The sequence below is a fragment of the Phascolarctos cinereus genome, unplaced genomic scaffold (genome assembly GCF_003287225.1).
Source record: "Phascolarctos cinereus isolate Bilbo 61053 unplaced genomic scaffold, phaCin_HiC Scaffold_726;HRSCAF=1367, whole genome shotgun sequence".
Lineage (NCBI taxonomy): Eukaryota > Metazoa > Chordata > Mammalia > Diprotodontia > Phascolarctidae > Phascolarctos > Phascolarctos cinereus.
The window spans coordinates 57,398,659-57,416,744 of NW_027556098.1; the positions used below are offsets into that span (position 1 = coordinate 57,398,659).

An 18,086-nucleotide genomic window follows, 5' to 3' on the forward strand; every position below is an offset into this window, starting at 1 on the left:
TGGAATCATAAAGTTTAAGTGGCAGGATTCTGTGCCCCCTCCCCCAATTTTGTACCTTACATTTATGAGAAAGACCAAAAGTATCACGTAGTAAGTATACATAGTAAGTGTCTACTGTGCTAGGCCCTGTATCAACTTTCTAAGGTCTTGTATAGAATGCAGAATCAGCCTAATCTCCACCTTCTACATCTCTAGGTCCTACTGTGAAACTGACAACTCTGAGATACTACAGGATCTGAAAGTGTCTTTCTGAATCATGGAAGAACGATTAGATAAGGTTCAGCATAATGTTAGTGTGTTGCGTATTCTCTCATATTTGAATTCTTTGAAGATTGGTAATTCATATGAGACATCCAGGACACTGCTCCGTACTCCCCCTCCCCCAAACAGTAATAACAGCAACAGCAAAAACCACACACGTATCTTGGGCCTTTGCATTCTGTGGCCTAAATGATTCCTTTCTGAAGCTTATAGAAAGACAGCGTGTCATTTATTAGTTATTATCTAGGTAGAAAGTGCTGCATCGAATTGCCTCCCAGATGGTGCTGGACTTGAGACACTAACCTGGTGGTCTGATGAGCTATTGTTTTCATGTAAGGTGCTTTTGTCCTCCACTCTCCTCCTCTCACTACCCACCAGCCTGTTGCAGCTATGAGATGGTGCTAAACAGCTTGGATTAACTTCTCACTGGCCAGGCCTAAAACTAATCTAGGGTGTAAAACAACATATTGCTTTTGAATCTTGTTTTTCACGTTACAACTTAATCATGAATGATTTGATATCATGGTTCTGAGGTTGTGATAAAATTCCTAAATAACTACTACTATGTGATTAATCGATTGATTCTTTTAATCAAAGGGGTGTTCATATCTGATAAAAGTGTTCAGAGCATTGGTGAATCTTGTTTATACATTGACACCTCATCTTGTCCTCATATTAATTGCATTCATTGAGGTGAGGGGTGGAACCTACCTCCTTAAAATATACTTAAATTAGATTTCCCCTTTTAGTTCCACATCCTGGGATCCTATGTTCCTCTTTCTATCTCCCTCCTCCCCAAGGAAGGTTTGTCATCATTTTCTGTAAAGCAACCCTTCATAGACGTGAATGAACTTCCAGTAGTTTCTTTTTCCCAGACCGCAGCAATTTCTATTCCTCAGAGGTTTTATTTGTCTACTCTGTATTTTTCTCTCTGGCTCGCTTCTTAAATTGTTGAGTCCAGATCTGGGCACTGTTTTAATCTGACTAGTGCTAAATACGATGAGAAGATTAAATTGAAGTTCCTACATACTATATATTTTATGCATCCTGGCAACTTAAAAAAAAATTCATTGTTGACTCATATTCAACACATACCCAGGTGTGTGCTGGTAAATATTTAACAACTGGCTTGGGGGTAGAGGGGAGGAAATGCTTACAGGACACACTCTGAAGTTTCATCTGCATCATTAACATTTTCCCCAACACTTTCTCAAACCTAGAAACAATCAACAAAATAATAAATCACAGCCTGATTTGTAGTATTGGCCGGTTTGAGGTATAAATGCTCATGCTGAAAATTTAGCGATCAGCTCTAGCACAAATGTACTTATACTTAATATATGGGTCCTTTTCGTGACAGGGGGCCAGTTAGCAGAGGAAGATTTGTGTATTTAACCTGTCAAAAAGCAGTTTGTTTTTTATTCTCCCAAAGTGTCTGGGTCTAATGATATTTTGTGTAGGTGAATTTTAACTTGATCTTTTGAGGTGCTGGCTTTTGCTTTTTCCTCATAGCTCTTCCTTTCCTGAAACTTAGGAAATAATGAGGCAAATTCTTTAAAAATTTTGGAGCTGGTGGTCATCATGGTGGTGGGGGGGGCGGTGTTAGAAAGACTGGGAAGAATTAGTGTGCCCTCCAGGAGCAGCTGGGGACACATTGCTGGACTTAGCATCAGGAAAGCCTGAATTCAGATCCTGCCTCAGACACTTCCTCCTTGTTGTGTGACTCTTGGACATTCAACACTTTAACCTCTCTCAGTCTTACTTTTCCCATCTGCAAAATGCAGTTAATAATAGCAGCTCCCTCTTAGTGTGGTTGTGGGCTCTGAACTAGATAAATCTAACCACAAAATAAACAAGAAAGAAGTTGAGGAGGTGAGTAGAATATTAGAAAAATTAGGTGTGGCAGACCTCTGGAGAAAATTGAATGGGGTTAAGAAAGGAATATACTTTTTTCTCAGTGGTACATGGCACATACACAATAATTGACTGTGTACTCAGGCATAAAAACCTCACAATCCAGTGCAGAAAGGCAGAAATATTAAATGCATCCTTTTAAAATCATGATGCAATAAAAATTATATGTAATAAAGGGCCTTGGAAAGGTAGACTAAAAAATAATTGGAAACTAAATAATCTAATCCTAAAAAATGAATGGGTCAAACAACAAATCATAGAAACAATCAATAACTTAATTCAAGAGAATGACAATAATGAGACAACATACCAAAACTTATGGGATGCAGTGAAAGCAGTTCTTAGGGGAAGTTTTATATCTCTAAAAGCTTACATGAATAGGGGGCAGCTAGGTGTCTCAGTGAATAGAGCACTGTCCCTGGAGTCAGGAGGACCTGAGTTCAAATCCGGCCTCAGACACATAACACTTACTAGCTGTGTGACCCTGGGCAAAGTTATTTAACCCCTATTGCCCAAGCAAAAAAAAACAACAAAAACCAAAAGCTTACATGAATAAAACAGAGGAAGAGGAGATCAATGAATTGGGCATGCAACTAAAAAAAAAACAACTAGAAAAAGAACAAATTAAAAATCCTCAATTAAACACCAAATTAGAAATACTGAAAACCAAAGGAGAGATTAATAAAATGAAATTAAGAAAACTATTGAACTAATAAATAAAACTAAGAGCTGGTTTTATGAAAAAAAATAATAAAATTGATAAACTTTTGGTTAATTTCATAAAAAAAAAGAAGAAAACCAAATTACCAGTATCAGAAATGAAAAGGATGAATCCACCACCAAGGAAGAGGAAATTAGAACAATATTTAGGAACTATTTTGCCTGACTGTATGACAATAAATTTGACAATCTTAGTGAAATGGATGAATGTTTGCAAAAATATAAATTGCCCAGATTAACAGAAGAGGAAGTAAAATACTTAACCCCATCTCAGAAAAAGAAATTGAACAAGCTTGTCCAGAGCCAGATGGATTTACAAGTGAATTTTATCAAACATTTAAAGAACAATTAATTCCAATACTATACAGACTACTTGGGAAAGTAGATGAAGAAGGAGTCTTACCAAATTTTTTTATGATACAAATATGGTGCTGATACCTTAACCAGGAAGAGTCAAAACAAAGAAAAAATTATAGACCAATTTCCCTATAGATGCAAAAATTTTAAATAAAATATTAGCAAATAAAAATTAGCAAATATCCCAAGAATAATACACTATGACCAGGTAGTATTTATACCGGGAATGCAGGGTTGGTTCAATATTAGGAAAACTATCAGGGTGGTTGTGGGGATCAAATGAGATAGCATATGTAAAGAGCTTCATTAACCTTAAGAAGAGCTATTATATCGAATCTCATTTGAGACCAGCTGTTTCTCCCAGCCAAGGAAATATCGGAGGTGGTGTTGCTTATGGACTGGGGTGAAAGCAGGGATAGAACTAGGAAATAAGTGTGAGACTTAGCTGCAAACCACTTAGTTCTGTAAAGTTCCTTCATGTCTATGCAGGGGCCAGGAATAGGTCATATCAATGCAGCTGTCTTATGGGGGACCCCAGCCACAGACTACCCACAGGACATTTTCTGAGACAGGATAAATGTTTTTCTAGGTCACGGAGTTCTTAGCCTTTTGTGTGTGTATGTGTTTGTTTGGGGTGTATGTATGTATGTGTGTGTGTGTGTGTGTGTGTGTGTGTGTGTGTGTGTGTGTGTGACAGTCCACTTTGGCTATCTAGTGAATCCTCTAGGGGTCCTTTCTTAGAATAGTGTTTTTAAATACATAATATAAAAATCATATAATTACAAAAAAACCCAATCATATTGAAATATTATCTGTCATCTGTTATCTGCCTATCTATCAATCTATCTACCTATCTATCTGCTTACCTATTTATATTTTAAAGTTTATGAACCCAGGTAAGAACCCCTGCTCTAGATAGGGAATTTACAGGTAAAGTGCAAGATATATATAATAAGATTGTCTTTACTCCAGTATTTTTCTGAAGGGAATTTTTGTAAGGGAACAGTCAAACCCAGTGTACCTATGCTGATGATGAGAATGTAAAAGAATGTAGTAAGATTCCATGTCTCTAGGCTGAGGTGCTTTTTCTGCACTGTTTCTCCCAGTCCTGTTACATAGAGTAACTGAACAGTCCCCATGGTACTGATTAGAGCCTTCCTGGTTCAGGGAGCTGGTGGAGGATGGGAGGAGTGGAGAGCAGCAGGGTTGGCACACAGGAAGTAATTGTGTAGGCGCAATCATCATGCACATCAGCAAGGAGGAGTGAACTGGTAGTGGAGCAGTAGGGTCACTAGTGGGTCAGCAGGGGTGAGTGACGCCAGAAGCAGGGTCCAAATCAAGAAGCAGCACAAAGTCCAAGGCAGCTAAAGGAGAGGCAAAGGCCAGGCTTTGGGCTTCAGTATGCAATATGGTATTGAGCTTGACAAAAAGGTCCCTCAGTTTATTCAACTCAGATATTCTGTGGACACACAAACATGCATGCACACACACATGTTTTTATGCCCAACAACCTGTGGTCAGCTCCACACACCATTTACCATTGAATTCTCTTCATTGCTTTCACTGTTGCCTTTTTTCCCCTCTACTCTTATGGTCTGTATTGTTCTCTGTTGCAACAATCATGACATTATGGTGGTAGGTGCAAGTGAAATTCCAGCAGACGAATAACCCAAAGTATTATTTTTAAGTAAGGAAAAACATTGAATGTTTTCATTTTCCCTCAAGAGTTATTATCTTTATGAAATATCTTTGGGATGAGCAAGAAGCATGTAAAGATAGGAATGTCCTTTTGCCAAAGGACAAATAAGAATTATTTAAGGCCTTAGAAATTTATGTTTTTAAAAATGTTGCAGAAGTTTATTTCAAAGAACTTTCAACAACAGACACTTCAAAAGCATGCCTGGTTTTGTTTTACGAGCTTTGCTTTTAAGGTGAGGTAAAGTTATTTAAAATTCCTTAGAACATTCTAGGGGAGAAGATGCCTTTGTGTTCTTTGGGTGCCTGCAGTTTGGGATAAACACGCAAGGCCAAGCTTATTCATCTCTCCTTGCCTCGCAGACTTTGGACCGCATGAACCCCTTCCGTCCCTATGAGCGCTTTGATACCCTGAGGCAATTCCTGGAGCACGATGGACACGTTTTGCGTTTTTACTGCTTGTGGGACGACTCAGAATCCATGTTTGGGGACCCCAGAGAACTCGTTCTTCACTACTTTTTGTCCGACGATACCATCGAAGTCAAAGAAGTGATACCAGCCAACTCAGGCAGGGATGCTATTCCATTGTTCCTTAATAGGAGAAAGCTACCCAAGGTAAAAATAAAAAATAAAAAAAGTCGTACAAAATTGGAGTTTGCTTTTCTGCCTTAAAGACTTGACTCATTATTTCAGTTGTCATCTGTTATGAACATGATGACAGTTACCATGCATTAGCCGGAGTGTTGAAATCACTGTCATTGTGTGAACTTCATTCCACATTCATCTTTGGGTACAATGCAGGTTACAAAGAATATGAGAATACTGAGTTTGAAGGGCAGCAAGGAAAGAATTCAGGTTCAGGGAAATTTATAGACCTTTTTTTTTAAAAAAAAACATGCAGCTTTTTTTTTTAACACAGGTTTATGTAACAAAACAAGTAGAATTCAAAGGTATTTTCCCAAGCCATAGTAATTTAAGTCCAATTTATGACTCAACAACATTTATCTGCACTTGACATTTACAATTTCTCTGTAGGGATTAGATGCCATCATCCACGTAGGCTCTGTCTATACATATAAACAGATTTAACCATTTTGGGGGGAATTGGCCTATTACTCACTATCTAGTTACTAATCAGTGATTTTTAGTTGACTATTGAGGACAAAAGTGGTACTGAGCATTCAATTCAATCAAAATGACTGAGCTAATTTGTGCATGAATATAGAGGTCTAGAAGCTTTGTCACCATACTTCTAAAACCTGGATAATTTTATTTCACATTTGAGGTTTACTGTAATAACCACATATCTTAAAATCCAACAGAAACAAAAGCTAGTCTGTTCTTCTAGAAGAACCCCTGAGCTGAGAGCTACTGGCCATGTGGGTAACTTTCATTAACTTGCAGTAGGAAGGGAGACTTTGCTTTTGATTACAGACTCAGCCCACACAACACATGTTTGTACCTGGGACATCAATACATATGCCAGTGCACCTTACTTTAAAAACTAATGGTGTGGGGCAGCTAGGTGGTGCAGTGGATAGAGCACCGGTCCTGAAGTCAGGAGGACCTGAGTTCAAATCCGGTCTCATACCAAACACTTGACACTTACTAGCTGTGTGACCCTGGGCAAGTCACTTAACCCCAATTGCCTAAAAAAACCCAAAACACACACACACACACACACACACACACACACACACACACACACACACACAAACTAATGGTGGCAGGGGCGATACGTACATAGAATATACTATATGTTCTTTTTATATAGGGATAAGGACTGGACTTATCATTTAATTGATATAGGGAACTGCCAGAGGAGGAAATTCTCTCTATTAATGTTGATTAGTACTTTTCCTACAAGTTACAGTCTTAAAGAGTTGCCCAGAGCTTTGATAAGTTAGTGATTTGCCCAGGATTATACAACCAGCAGGTAGAAGAGGTAGGTCTAGAACCTGGGTGTTTCAGGGTCCAAGGCCAGCTCTGTATCCACCATGCCATGTTTTTTTATGCTTTTTATATAATGATCTCGAACGTATTTGTATCCCCAGTGCCTAGAGTAGGTGCTTAATAAATACTTGTTGGTTGTTTGATTGATGATGTCATTGAAATAAAAGAATTAATACCAGTCAACTAAGGCATGGAGAGATGGGGACAATTTACATATATACATACATATATACATCTATTATATAGATGTATATATAGATACACATTTACATATATTTATCATTTCATATATTTAATTTCCTATTTTAATTATTTATTATTTGTATATTTATATATATATGCATATATGAAATTAAATATATGATATATCAAATAATATATTAGACAGATAGATAGATAGATAGACAGACAGACATATGCTTCTATGTCTGCCACCAAAGAGATCTTCTAGTGCTTCTCCTCTTTTCTAAAATCCTATGCCCATGGGTCCTGTACCTCTGGCAGCTCCTATGTGTGATGAGTTCTGAGACGAGGAGAATCCTAAAAGGCTAAGGAGATGAGGCTTGGGGAAGGTTTCATCAAAGGTGGAAGATTTGCTGGGTTTGGAAGGGGAGCAGGATTTCGAGAATAAAGGCGAGACAGGAAAGGGGGAACAGACTGAGACCCAACCTAAGAGAAGGCATAGAAATAGAACCATTTTACAAAATGCCTACCTCCCCCTCGATCAAAAAGAAAAAGCAATTCAAAGTACATTTTCTGCCTGTGGGAGCTGGGTTACTTACATTCACTATCTTTGTGTTCCAAGGCCAACACATCTTTAGTACCTCTTCTTACTCACTTACTTGCTTTTCCTTTTTGTTAGTTTGCTCCAACTGGAATATATCATCCTGGCCAAATCACAGATCGCACAATTCTCAATGTTTTTGGAGAATTGGTGGGAAATCGAGGCCGATGTCTATTGGATAATTGTAAGGTGAGAGAATTACAGAATTTACTTTTCTGTAAAACCACAGAACTGATAAAATTTATTGGTGCTTTTTTTTGGGGGAGGGGCTAGACAATAGGGTTAAGTGACTTGCCCAGGGTCACACAGCTAGTAAGTGTTGTGTGTCTGAGGCTGGATTTAGACTCAGGTCCTCCTGAATCCAGGGCCAGTGCTCTATCCACTGTGCCACCTAGCTGCCCCTGATGCTTTCTTATAATGCTCCTCTAGAACCTTTTATTGATTGATAGTTAAATATTAGCAGAAAATAGGATTTTGTCACTTTGTTAAATTTTACATTAGAGTATTGGAATCTTAGAGCTACATGAATTGTATTTGAAAGTATTTATCAATATGAGGTTCTGGAAATATTTTTAAATGCCACTATTTAAAATGTTACACATTATTTTGGTTTTGAAATTAGATATATTGATTTATATGATTTATTTTTTTCTTTAGAAGCTATCATGTGATTTTGATGTTTCTGGCTGTACCTTACCTTGTTTTATTTATTTTTTAGATAGGAGCATTGAAACAGGAATTTTACAAAGCCGAAGACCTGAAAATAGGCACAATAATTAATATTTGGGGGAGAAAAGTACTACTTTGTGATTGTGATGAATTTACAAAGCAATATTATAAGACTAAATATGGAGTTGGTAAGTGACAAATATATAATGTATTTTTTCCATTGGTAGATATTATTTGAAAAATCCTTTTTCTAGAAAAGGTTTTCTTTTGTGAGTTTAAAATTCTGAATGTGCAAGGTAAGGTATTATGTTGAAATAATTGAAACAGAAAGCTAAGTACAGTTCTTTTCTCTGAGTGTCTTGCATCTCATTGTGAATATGATGATTGGGATTTAACATGTAGTTTACTTTCTTCTGTGTGTGCTAGTGACTGAAAACATGTCCTCTTATATGTTTCCATTTAAAAAAAAAATTCCAAACTTGTCTTAAAAGTGCACAACTAAAAAAAATATTTAATGATATCTTCTGCCATTTCCAAGTTAAAATATAGTCAAGTGAAATCATACCTTCTTTAGATTAAGCAATGGAAAATGTTGAGACTTAAGCTTTACCTGTAAAGAGCAAAGTGACATGGAGATGTGTGTCAGCTCCTTGATTAATTTGCTCAATATAGATGCCAAGCACAATAGAAAACCTGAATTACAATTCTGGCTCTGCCATTTTGCTACTTGTAAAAAAATCATAAGCAAATCACTTCAACTCTCTGGCTTTAGTTTGCTTGCATTCATGTCTTTAAATAAAAAATTTCTATGTAAGGAGGTAAACATCTCATGGGCCTCACTAAGACTTAAAATTTGTAGCCACCTTGAAAAGAGAAAAAACGAAAATACATTTTATCTTTTCTTGGGGGGGGGATGAGATCAATCATTCAATCAACAAGCATTTTTAAAGCACCTACTGTGTGTCAGGCATTGGGGATACAATTATGAAAGTAAAAATCCTTTTCTTGAGAAGCTTACAATCTACTTTCTATTTTCTGATCCTGACTGGGATTACAGCGGAAGAATAGGAATACTACAACCATGCTTGGCATCCCACATAGCTCTTCACATACTTGATATAAATCAATCTCTAAGCCTTCTCTCTAGGCTAAACATCCCTACTTCTTTCAACAGATTCTCACATGGCAGTGGTTTATAGTCCCCTTAGAATCACAGCTGCTCTACTTTGGGTACATTGGAACTTATTGATGTCCTATCTCAAATGTGTTGTACTAAAATGAACACAATACTCCAAATGTGGTCTGACCAAGGAGATGGACTATCATGTCACTTGGTTTGTGTGCTATATGGATCGTTTAATGTACCTCAGCACTGAGTTAGGGTTTTATTTGGTTGGTTTTGCTTCTCTGTTATACTGTTGATTCAGATTCAAGTTGTAATATATTAAAGGCCCCTGATCTTTTCCCCACAGGAATGGCTGTCTAGCCATATCTCTCCTGTACACTTGATGCCATGAATGTAAGGGTAGGGCTTTGCATTTATAAAATTCAATCTTATTGGATCTGGCTCACCATGTTAGCTTACTGAAAACTTTTTGGACATCAGGTATTTTAGCGAATCCTTCCAAGTTTGAGTTGTCTGCAGATTTGATGAGCATGGCATTTTTTCTCTTATTCATGTCACTGAAAATAATATTAAGCATCAAATGGAAAAGGATGCATACCAGGGGAAAAGTACTAGAGACCTTCTCCCAAGTTGACATTGACTGCTTAATCACTATTCTGTGGGTTTTGTCATTCATCCTGTTTGAACTCTACTATCGTCTGACCTATTTATTTTTTATCTTGCCCATACTGATAGCAAGAAATGCTTTTTCAAATGTCTTGATGAAGACCTAGTATGCTATAGTGATATGCAAAGTAACTGGATCAAAGTAAAATAATGAAGTTTATTGCAATACAATAAATCTTATAACTTTTTACATCTGAAAAAAAACTTTTAATCTTCAATATGGTCCCATTTCAATTATTTTTTTTTTTAGTTTTAGAAAATATTTTACATTTATTTTCAGTTTCATATTCTCTCTCTCCTTCCTTCCACCCCTCCTCCGTCCATTGAGAAGGCAAGAAATATGATACCTACTATGCATATAGAGTCATGTAAAATATTTCCACATTAGTTATGCATGTTCTGGGATGGGATAGGGGAAGTAAAACAAAGAAAGGAAAACTATGCTTCAAATTTGCACTATCTGGAGATGAACAGTATTTTATGTTCATATCATGAGTCCTTTGGAGTTGTGGTGGCTCATTGTATTGATCAGTTACTAAATTACAGTTGATTATCCTTACAATATTGCTGTTACTATGTAGATTGCTCTCCTAGTTTTACTCACTTCACTTTGCATCAGTTCATATAAGACTTCCCAGGTTTTTCTGAAATTATGCCCTTCATTATTTCTCACAGCACAGTAGGATTAATGTGGCCCCATTTGCTTTGTATGATTTGGCACTGACTTCACAAGATTTTGACACACATTCTTAATTTTTTTTGTCATGAAACCACACATACCACATTAGATATTTAGCACTTTCCCAAGTATAACCTTAATTATAGTCATAGGTTTTCAATGGGGTTTAAAACAGGCAAGTTTCCAGACCATTAAAGCTGTTGATCTCTGTGTCTTGGATGAATTTCTTAAATTTTTTTTGTGTGTGTGCGTGATATGATGCATGGTACAAGCTCATGTTGTAGCATTCCATCTCCATTTGAGAATTATTATGATTCAAGACCAATTCTTTGTGTCAGTATATAAGTGTATTTATCAGAATTTATAATTTCCTCCATATGGTCAAAACTTCCTGGCTCGCTATAAGTAAAAAATCCCTATAGAATTTTTGAGTTGATGCTTTGTGGACAGATGAAAGTACTCAGATTTTACAGGCTAATCTGTGCTTCTTCTGACACTGATTTTGGTATATTCTTGAATGAAAAAGTAAATTTTATCATTAAAATTACCTTTTCCCAGTCTTCAGCACTTATGTCTTTATATTTTATTTTTTGTCTATGACACTTTTTTTTGTGATAGGTTAGCTTTTAAAAAAAAACAAAACAAAACTTGTCTTCTCAGTGTTCATCTTCCTTTATACCATATTATAGAGGAACCAGTAACAATTCCTTCAGCTGCCGCATCCCTCTGAATATCTTTGCTTTGAATAGCTTTACTTCTTTTCTTAGAAGTGACACGGCTGTTTCATAGCATTTGTTTTTCAGTACTTGGCATTGTTACTTGCTTTGAACTTGGTGCCACTGATTTTAGTTCATCATAGGCTTGAATGATCCTTAAAACATTTGATTTTAGTCACACCAATAGCCACTACAATATCTCTAACAGTCACTGGAGTATGCTCTTTAAGAGCTATAACTTTTACATGTTTCTTGTAGTAATATCCATTCTTAAAAATTACATAATTAATAACCCAACAAAAGAGAGTAATGAAGAATGCTTGTAACATGAAATCCCTCATTCATATGACATAATTAATTTAAGGTGGGGAAGCCAGCTAGTTGACTCAGTGGGCCTGGAATCTGGAAGGTCTGAGTTTAAATCCAACCTTAGACACTTACTAGCCATGTGTCCTCGCACAAGTCACTTAACCTTTGTCTGCCCTAGTTTCCTCATCTGTAAAATGGGGGGGTATTAATAAGCATCTAGTTCTTATAGTTGTGAGAACCAAATGAAATAACATTTGCGAAGTACTTAGCTCAGTGACTGGCACATATCAAGTGCTATATAAATGCTGGCTATTATTTTTATTATTAATTCAATCTTACCCAGTTAAAGGTAGATGTTTTAATTCAGTAAAAGTACATATGAATAATCATTGCTATTACAAAGTGAAATTATACCAAAATTATTGCTTGTTCCAAATAATTTGCCCTCTGCCTTTGATTTCCCAGTGTAATCAGTAATTGTCAAAAAAGAAATGAAGCTTTTTAAAAAATATTTAATTTACTTTAAGCTTAACTATTAAAACTTAAATACACAGTAAGAAAAGAAAAAGAAACATATTTTAAAATTAAATACTAAAACTTAAATACAGAATAAGAAAAGAAAAAAAAGCATTGCCATGTGCACAGGAGAATGTAAGAGAGGATTCAAAATATACAATAAATTTCCATGTCAAGAAAGCCTATATAATAAATACTACACATTGTGTTCTGAGCTGTCCATCTTTTCTGTGCTTCCTTGTAAGCTTTCTTTTGTTCTCTGCTGTGCACATTTTACTTTATTCTTTTTAACCCCTTTCCCCCCATCCTCCAAGAAGGCTACAATTAAGCGCAGACAGATATACATACATATACATATAGAAACACACATGCAATATACATATACACATACATGTATAACACATATACACATATATACATAGACTTACATATATACATGTATTTAGATATCTATAATCATACTCTTATATGTCTACATAAACATCCATATGCTTCTGTGTAAAACTGCTATATTTGTTCTTTGTTTCTCTGAGGTGGATTATGTCTTCCTTCATATGTCTGAGTCTTTTCATATTTTTCTAAGTCCGCCAATTCATTGTTTCCTATACAACAGCAATATTCCAACTTTATACTGTCAGATTATTTTAAATAATCTAAAATAATATTAATATGGTTGACATATTGTATATTTTTTCCTTTTTTCTGCTTTATGAAACCATTTTTTATGAAAGTTAAACTGCCTCTTAATGATCATCATTTTCCTCTCTAACTGCTCATGAACCATCCTTTTAATATGATATTTCAGAATTTTATCAAGAATTGAGGTCAGGATTTCTTCTTCTTCTTCTTCTTCTCCTTCTTCTTTTTCTTCTTCTTCTTCTTCTTCTTCTTCTCCTTCTCCTTCTTCTCCTCCTCTTCCTCCTCCTCCTCCTTCTGCTCCTTCTCTTCCTCCTTGTTTTCCTCTTCCTTCTTCCTTTCCTTCCTTCCTTCCTTCCTTCCTTCCTTCCTTCCTTCCCTCCTTCCTTCCTTCCTTCCTTCCTTCCTTCCTTCCTTCCTTCTTTCCTGAAGCGTTTTTCCATCTCATTTTGGGCAAACATATTGTTACAATTTCATTATTGAGAGCAATGTAATTCTCTTATGCTGGTAACTGTGATAGAATTTTAGGGCCAGTGATCCTACTATCCTTTATCTGAAGTCTTTCAAAGCTGAAGTCAGTCAAATCCAGTCAAATCCCAAATCTAGGATATCAGACTTGACTGGCTTCCCTTTTTGTCTCTATCATAAATTTTGAGGAGTAGTAGATCTTTGCCATTATTACTTCAGCAATTACTTACTTCTTAGTGTACAGAACCTGGTAAAAATAACATCTCTCTCTTTTTTTTTTTTGCTTCCACCATTTGAAGAAATCAGTTGTCATTTAGGCAGGTCAAGAATTTATCAGCTGTTCAGCTTTTCATAGAGATAGAGATCCAAAAAATAACTGGTAGTTAAAAGTCCACCATCTCAACTATAGCATGCCATTATGCCATGCCTCCAGTCTTTTTTTTTTTTAAATAACAGTTTTGTAGTTTCTTTTTGTATTTATACCATTGCCACTTCCTGTTAATTCCTTCATGATCCCAATCATTTAACCTTTCTTTGTAACAGGAAAAAAAACATTCAAGTAAAGCCAAGTGACACAGCACCTACTTTCAATGTAGACTGCATTTTACATGCAAAGTTAACCTCCTCTCTAAAGAAAGGAGAGACAGGTGTGTTTCCTATTGCTACTCTAAGAACAAGGCGTTCAATATGAGTCATGAGGGTTCCAATGCTTCTTGGGGTTATTACTTACATTGTTTTAATCATTGTGGGTATTGTGATGAGCTTCCTTCACTCTGCATCACTTTGTGTCTTTCCATTTTATGTTGAGTCCCTCATATTCATCATATATTATGATCCAATAATATTCTGTTGCATTCATATATGACAGCTTATATGGCTGTACCATAATTGATAATCAACCCATTTTATTTCAAAATTTTTATTATCTCAAAGAATGTTGCTATGGATATATTTAGGACCTTTCTGTCATTGATCTTTTTGGTGTACAGGCTTACCTCATTTTATTGCACTTTGCTTTAGCTTTATTGTATTTTGTAGATATTACATTTTTTACAAATTGAAGGTTTATGGCAAACATGTTGATGCCATTTTCCCAGTGTTAGCATGTGTTCACGTTGTGTCTCTGTGTCACATTTTGGTAATTCTTGAAATATCTCAAAGTTTTTCATGATTGTCACATTTGTTATGGTGATCTTTGATGTTACTATTGAAATTATTTTGGGGTGCCAGGAACCATACCCATAGAAGACCATAAATTGAATTGATAAATATTGTATGTTTTCTGACTGCTCCACTGAGCAAGGATTCCTCCATCTCTCTCCCTCTCCTTGGGCCTGTCTATTGTCTGAAGCACAACAATATTGAAATTAGGCCAATTAACAACCCTACAATGGCCTCAAAGTGTTCAAGTGAAAGGAAGACTCAACAGATACCGCAAACTTCATTGTTGCATTTGATTTAAGAAATTGCCATAGCCACCCCAGCGTTCAGCGACCACCACCCTGATCAGTCATCAGCACAGAGGCAAGACCTTCCACCAGCCAAAAGATTATGACTCTCTGAAGGCTCAGGTGATGGTTAGCATTTTTTAGCAATAAAGCATTTTTTAATTAGGGTATATACATTTTTAGACATGATACTACTGTAAAATTAATAGATCATAATATAGTGTAACCATAACTTTTATGTGCACTGAAAAACAAAAAAGTTCATGTGACTTTATCAAATTTGCTTTATTGTGGTGGTCTGGATCCTTAATATCGGAATCCTTAATATCTCCAAGGTATGCCTATGCCAGCAGAGAGACTGCTGGAGTATAGGCTTTGAGTAATTTAGTAACTTCTCTCACAAAGTTTGAAATTTATTTCCAGGACGGTTGGAACAAATGCCTGTGATATATTTCCTAAATCATGCACAGGGAATAGTTTGCAGGCTAGTTTGGCTGGAATGGAAAGTGTATGAAGGAGAATAATATGATGTAGACTCGGAGATGTGGATGGGAACCAGAATGTGAAGGGCCAGGCAGGGATTTCTAATTTATTCCAGTACAATTCTAGTACAACCACTGAAGATTTTTGTAACATGTTCAAATCTATGTTTTAATAATATTGATTTGTCAGTAATGTGGAGGTAGTTTTAGTGAGAGAAGAGTCCCAAATTATGGGTTTTTGCAGTAGTCTACACCAGAGATGATGAGGCCCTGAACCAGGGGAGAGAGCATGTGAATGTAGAAAATGGAATAGATATGAGAAATATGGAGGCAGGATTAACAACACTTGGCAACTGATTAAAAATAGGGATTGAAGGAGAGAGAAACATAAAGGATGACTTCAAGATTGAAAATTGGGATGACTAGAACTATGATGTGTGGTATCATCACTAGAAACTGGAAAGTTTGGAGGAAGGAAATGGGTTTGAGTTCCATATTGAATTTGAGATAATATATCCAGGTGGAGATGGCCAACAGGTAATGCATTACTGGGTTCAAGAGAGAGATGACATTTATTTGTATACACACACACATACATAAACATGCATATATATGTATACATGTATCATATATGCACATGTATGTCCTTAACCTCTGCCTATTTTTATATGAGCTTATAAGATGATAATTTGAACTGAAGGGATCTGATCATATGACCATGGAAAAGACTACAGAGAGCAAAGAGAAGAGAATCTATGATGATATCTTAGGGGGTTGCCCTATTTGATAGGGATGTTTAGAAAAAGAATGGTGATTTAATGAAAGAGACTGAGAAGGGTCAAGAGAAGAGCAAAACTAAGAAAGAGCATTGTCATGGAAAGCAGAGGAGAGCTTTTGGATGATAGAGTATGCAATAGTGTTCAAAGCTGCTGGAAGGTCATTTAATAGTGCATAGAGAACTACTATTAGTCCTGTTCTTGGGCCTTGTGAAATACTGTTCTTCTCTATGGATACTCTACTGTTGGATTGTGTGCAGCTCTCCATAGTCTCCATTGCAGCAGATATATGTGGGTAGTTTTTCCCCACTTCTCCCTCTGTTTTCAGCATAAAGCCTTCTAATTCAGATTCTCAAGTGCTCAAGCTCTCATTTGGCACATTCTTTCTCTGTCTAAGGGATCATCATTCCCATATTTAAAACTGTGGTCCAGAAATCTAAATCCTATTCTCAGATACCACCCTTTAACCATATGTTCATTTCACTAGCTAGTTGCAGAAGAAAACCAGATATTCATTGTTACTATTTAAGAGACTAGATCTACCTTCAAATTACCCTGGATATGCTAAGTGGAATTTGATTCTTCATAATTTTATTTATGAGTCAAAATATTTTTATTGACCTCAGCATAGACTAAACAAACTGATTCAGAGACCTCTTTCTTTGTGTAGATGTTCCTAAAAATAAAGATCATCATTCTTGCAGAATAGGTTCTTGCTATGGGGCTACAACTTGAAGGAGCCATATTGAATCTTTATGTTAAATTATTTAATTTGGTTTAAATTGTCCATTTTTATAATTTAGAGGTTTTATTAGGAATTTAAAAATTGTGTTGCCTTTTAAATTATATATTATATATAAATTATATGTAAAATTATGTATTATATAAACATACATATATGTAATTATATATGTAGTTATTGGATTAAGGTATCAAGTTCAAAGTACCTGTGAACCATTTAAATGTGAACATTGGAGTTTGTAATTTGTTTCCTTTTCTCTTCATGTAAATTATTTTTGTCACAAAAGACAATGTAGTTCAAAGGCCATGAGCATCAGCAGAAAATGAAAAAAAATGTTTTCTTATTGTTATATTGGCTATCTCACATTTCAAATAACATTAAAATATCACACTTAGTTTTTATTATTTAAATTTTTTGAGCATTAACAAGATACTAGGTCTAACTAATAGTAGAAAATATTACATATAATAGAAAGAAGTAAGTTATTTTTACTCTGGAAATATTTATGTTTACTTTTCTTAGTTTATGGTATGCTCAAACTGATAAAACCATTGATTCCTATTCATATTTTTTTCCTGACATTCATATTTTCTTAGTAGAGTTGCCCATTTGGTCCTGATCTACTCAGAACTGACAAATTTTATTACCTTTCTCCAATTCCCTTCAGGTCCAAACCAGTACAATGAAGAGTCTACAGATAATTTTCCTGCCACCTTCTACTACCTCATGCCTCTTATCTCAATGAAATCCTGGTTTTCTTTCATCACTCCTATCTAGCACCACAGGAAACAGCACTTCCTGTCAATCATTAGAGGCAGAAGCCAACACAAATGTAGGCAGCTAGCACCATTCAGTCCTTTCCCAGCATGGTACAGGGGCAAAATTTCAGAATGCTAGTAGGAGCAACATTCATTCATTTGTTTGTTCATTGATTCAATGAGCATTTATTAAGCTTCTACGAGGAGATGTTAGTTTTGTGTTATCCTGGAACATTCCCCAACCATCTCTTTTGTTGGTGGTAGTGTTGAGAAAAGCCAGAAAAACTAAGAGAAGGAAAAGATATTCAAGGGGAGACTGGGAATAGGGAAAAGGAACTCTATGGCAGAGAAATATAGAGCTGGAAAGGGAGTTTTAAGAGGTTATGGAATAGATACATCTAATCAGACCCC

At 35.8% G+C, this 18,086-nt stretch overlaps 1 protein-coding gene across 1 annotated transcript in view; it reads left to right on the top strand.

Annotated features, from left to right (window-relative positions):
- EFHC2 (EF-hand domain containing 2) overlaps positions 1–18,086 on the top strand; it is a 250,745-nt gene that overhangs the window by 118,975 nt on the left and 113,684 nt on the right. The window contains exons 5-7 of the mRNA XM_020996051.2: positions 5,311–5,562; positions 7,763–7,873; positions 8,403–8,541. Of these exons, the coding sequence (XP_020851710.1) occupies positions 5,311–5,562; positions 7,763–7,873; positions 8,403–8,541 (502 nt within the window). The remainder of the gene's footprint in view (positions 1–5,310; positions 5,563–7,762; positions 7,874–8,402; positions 8,542–18,086) is intronic.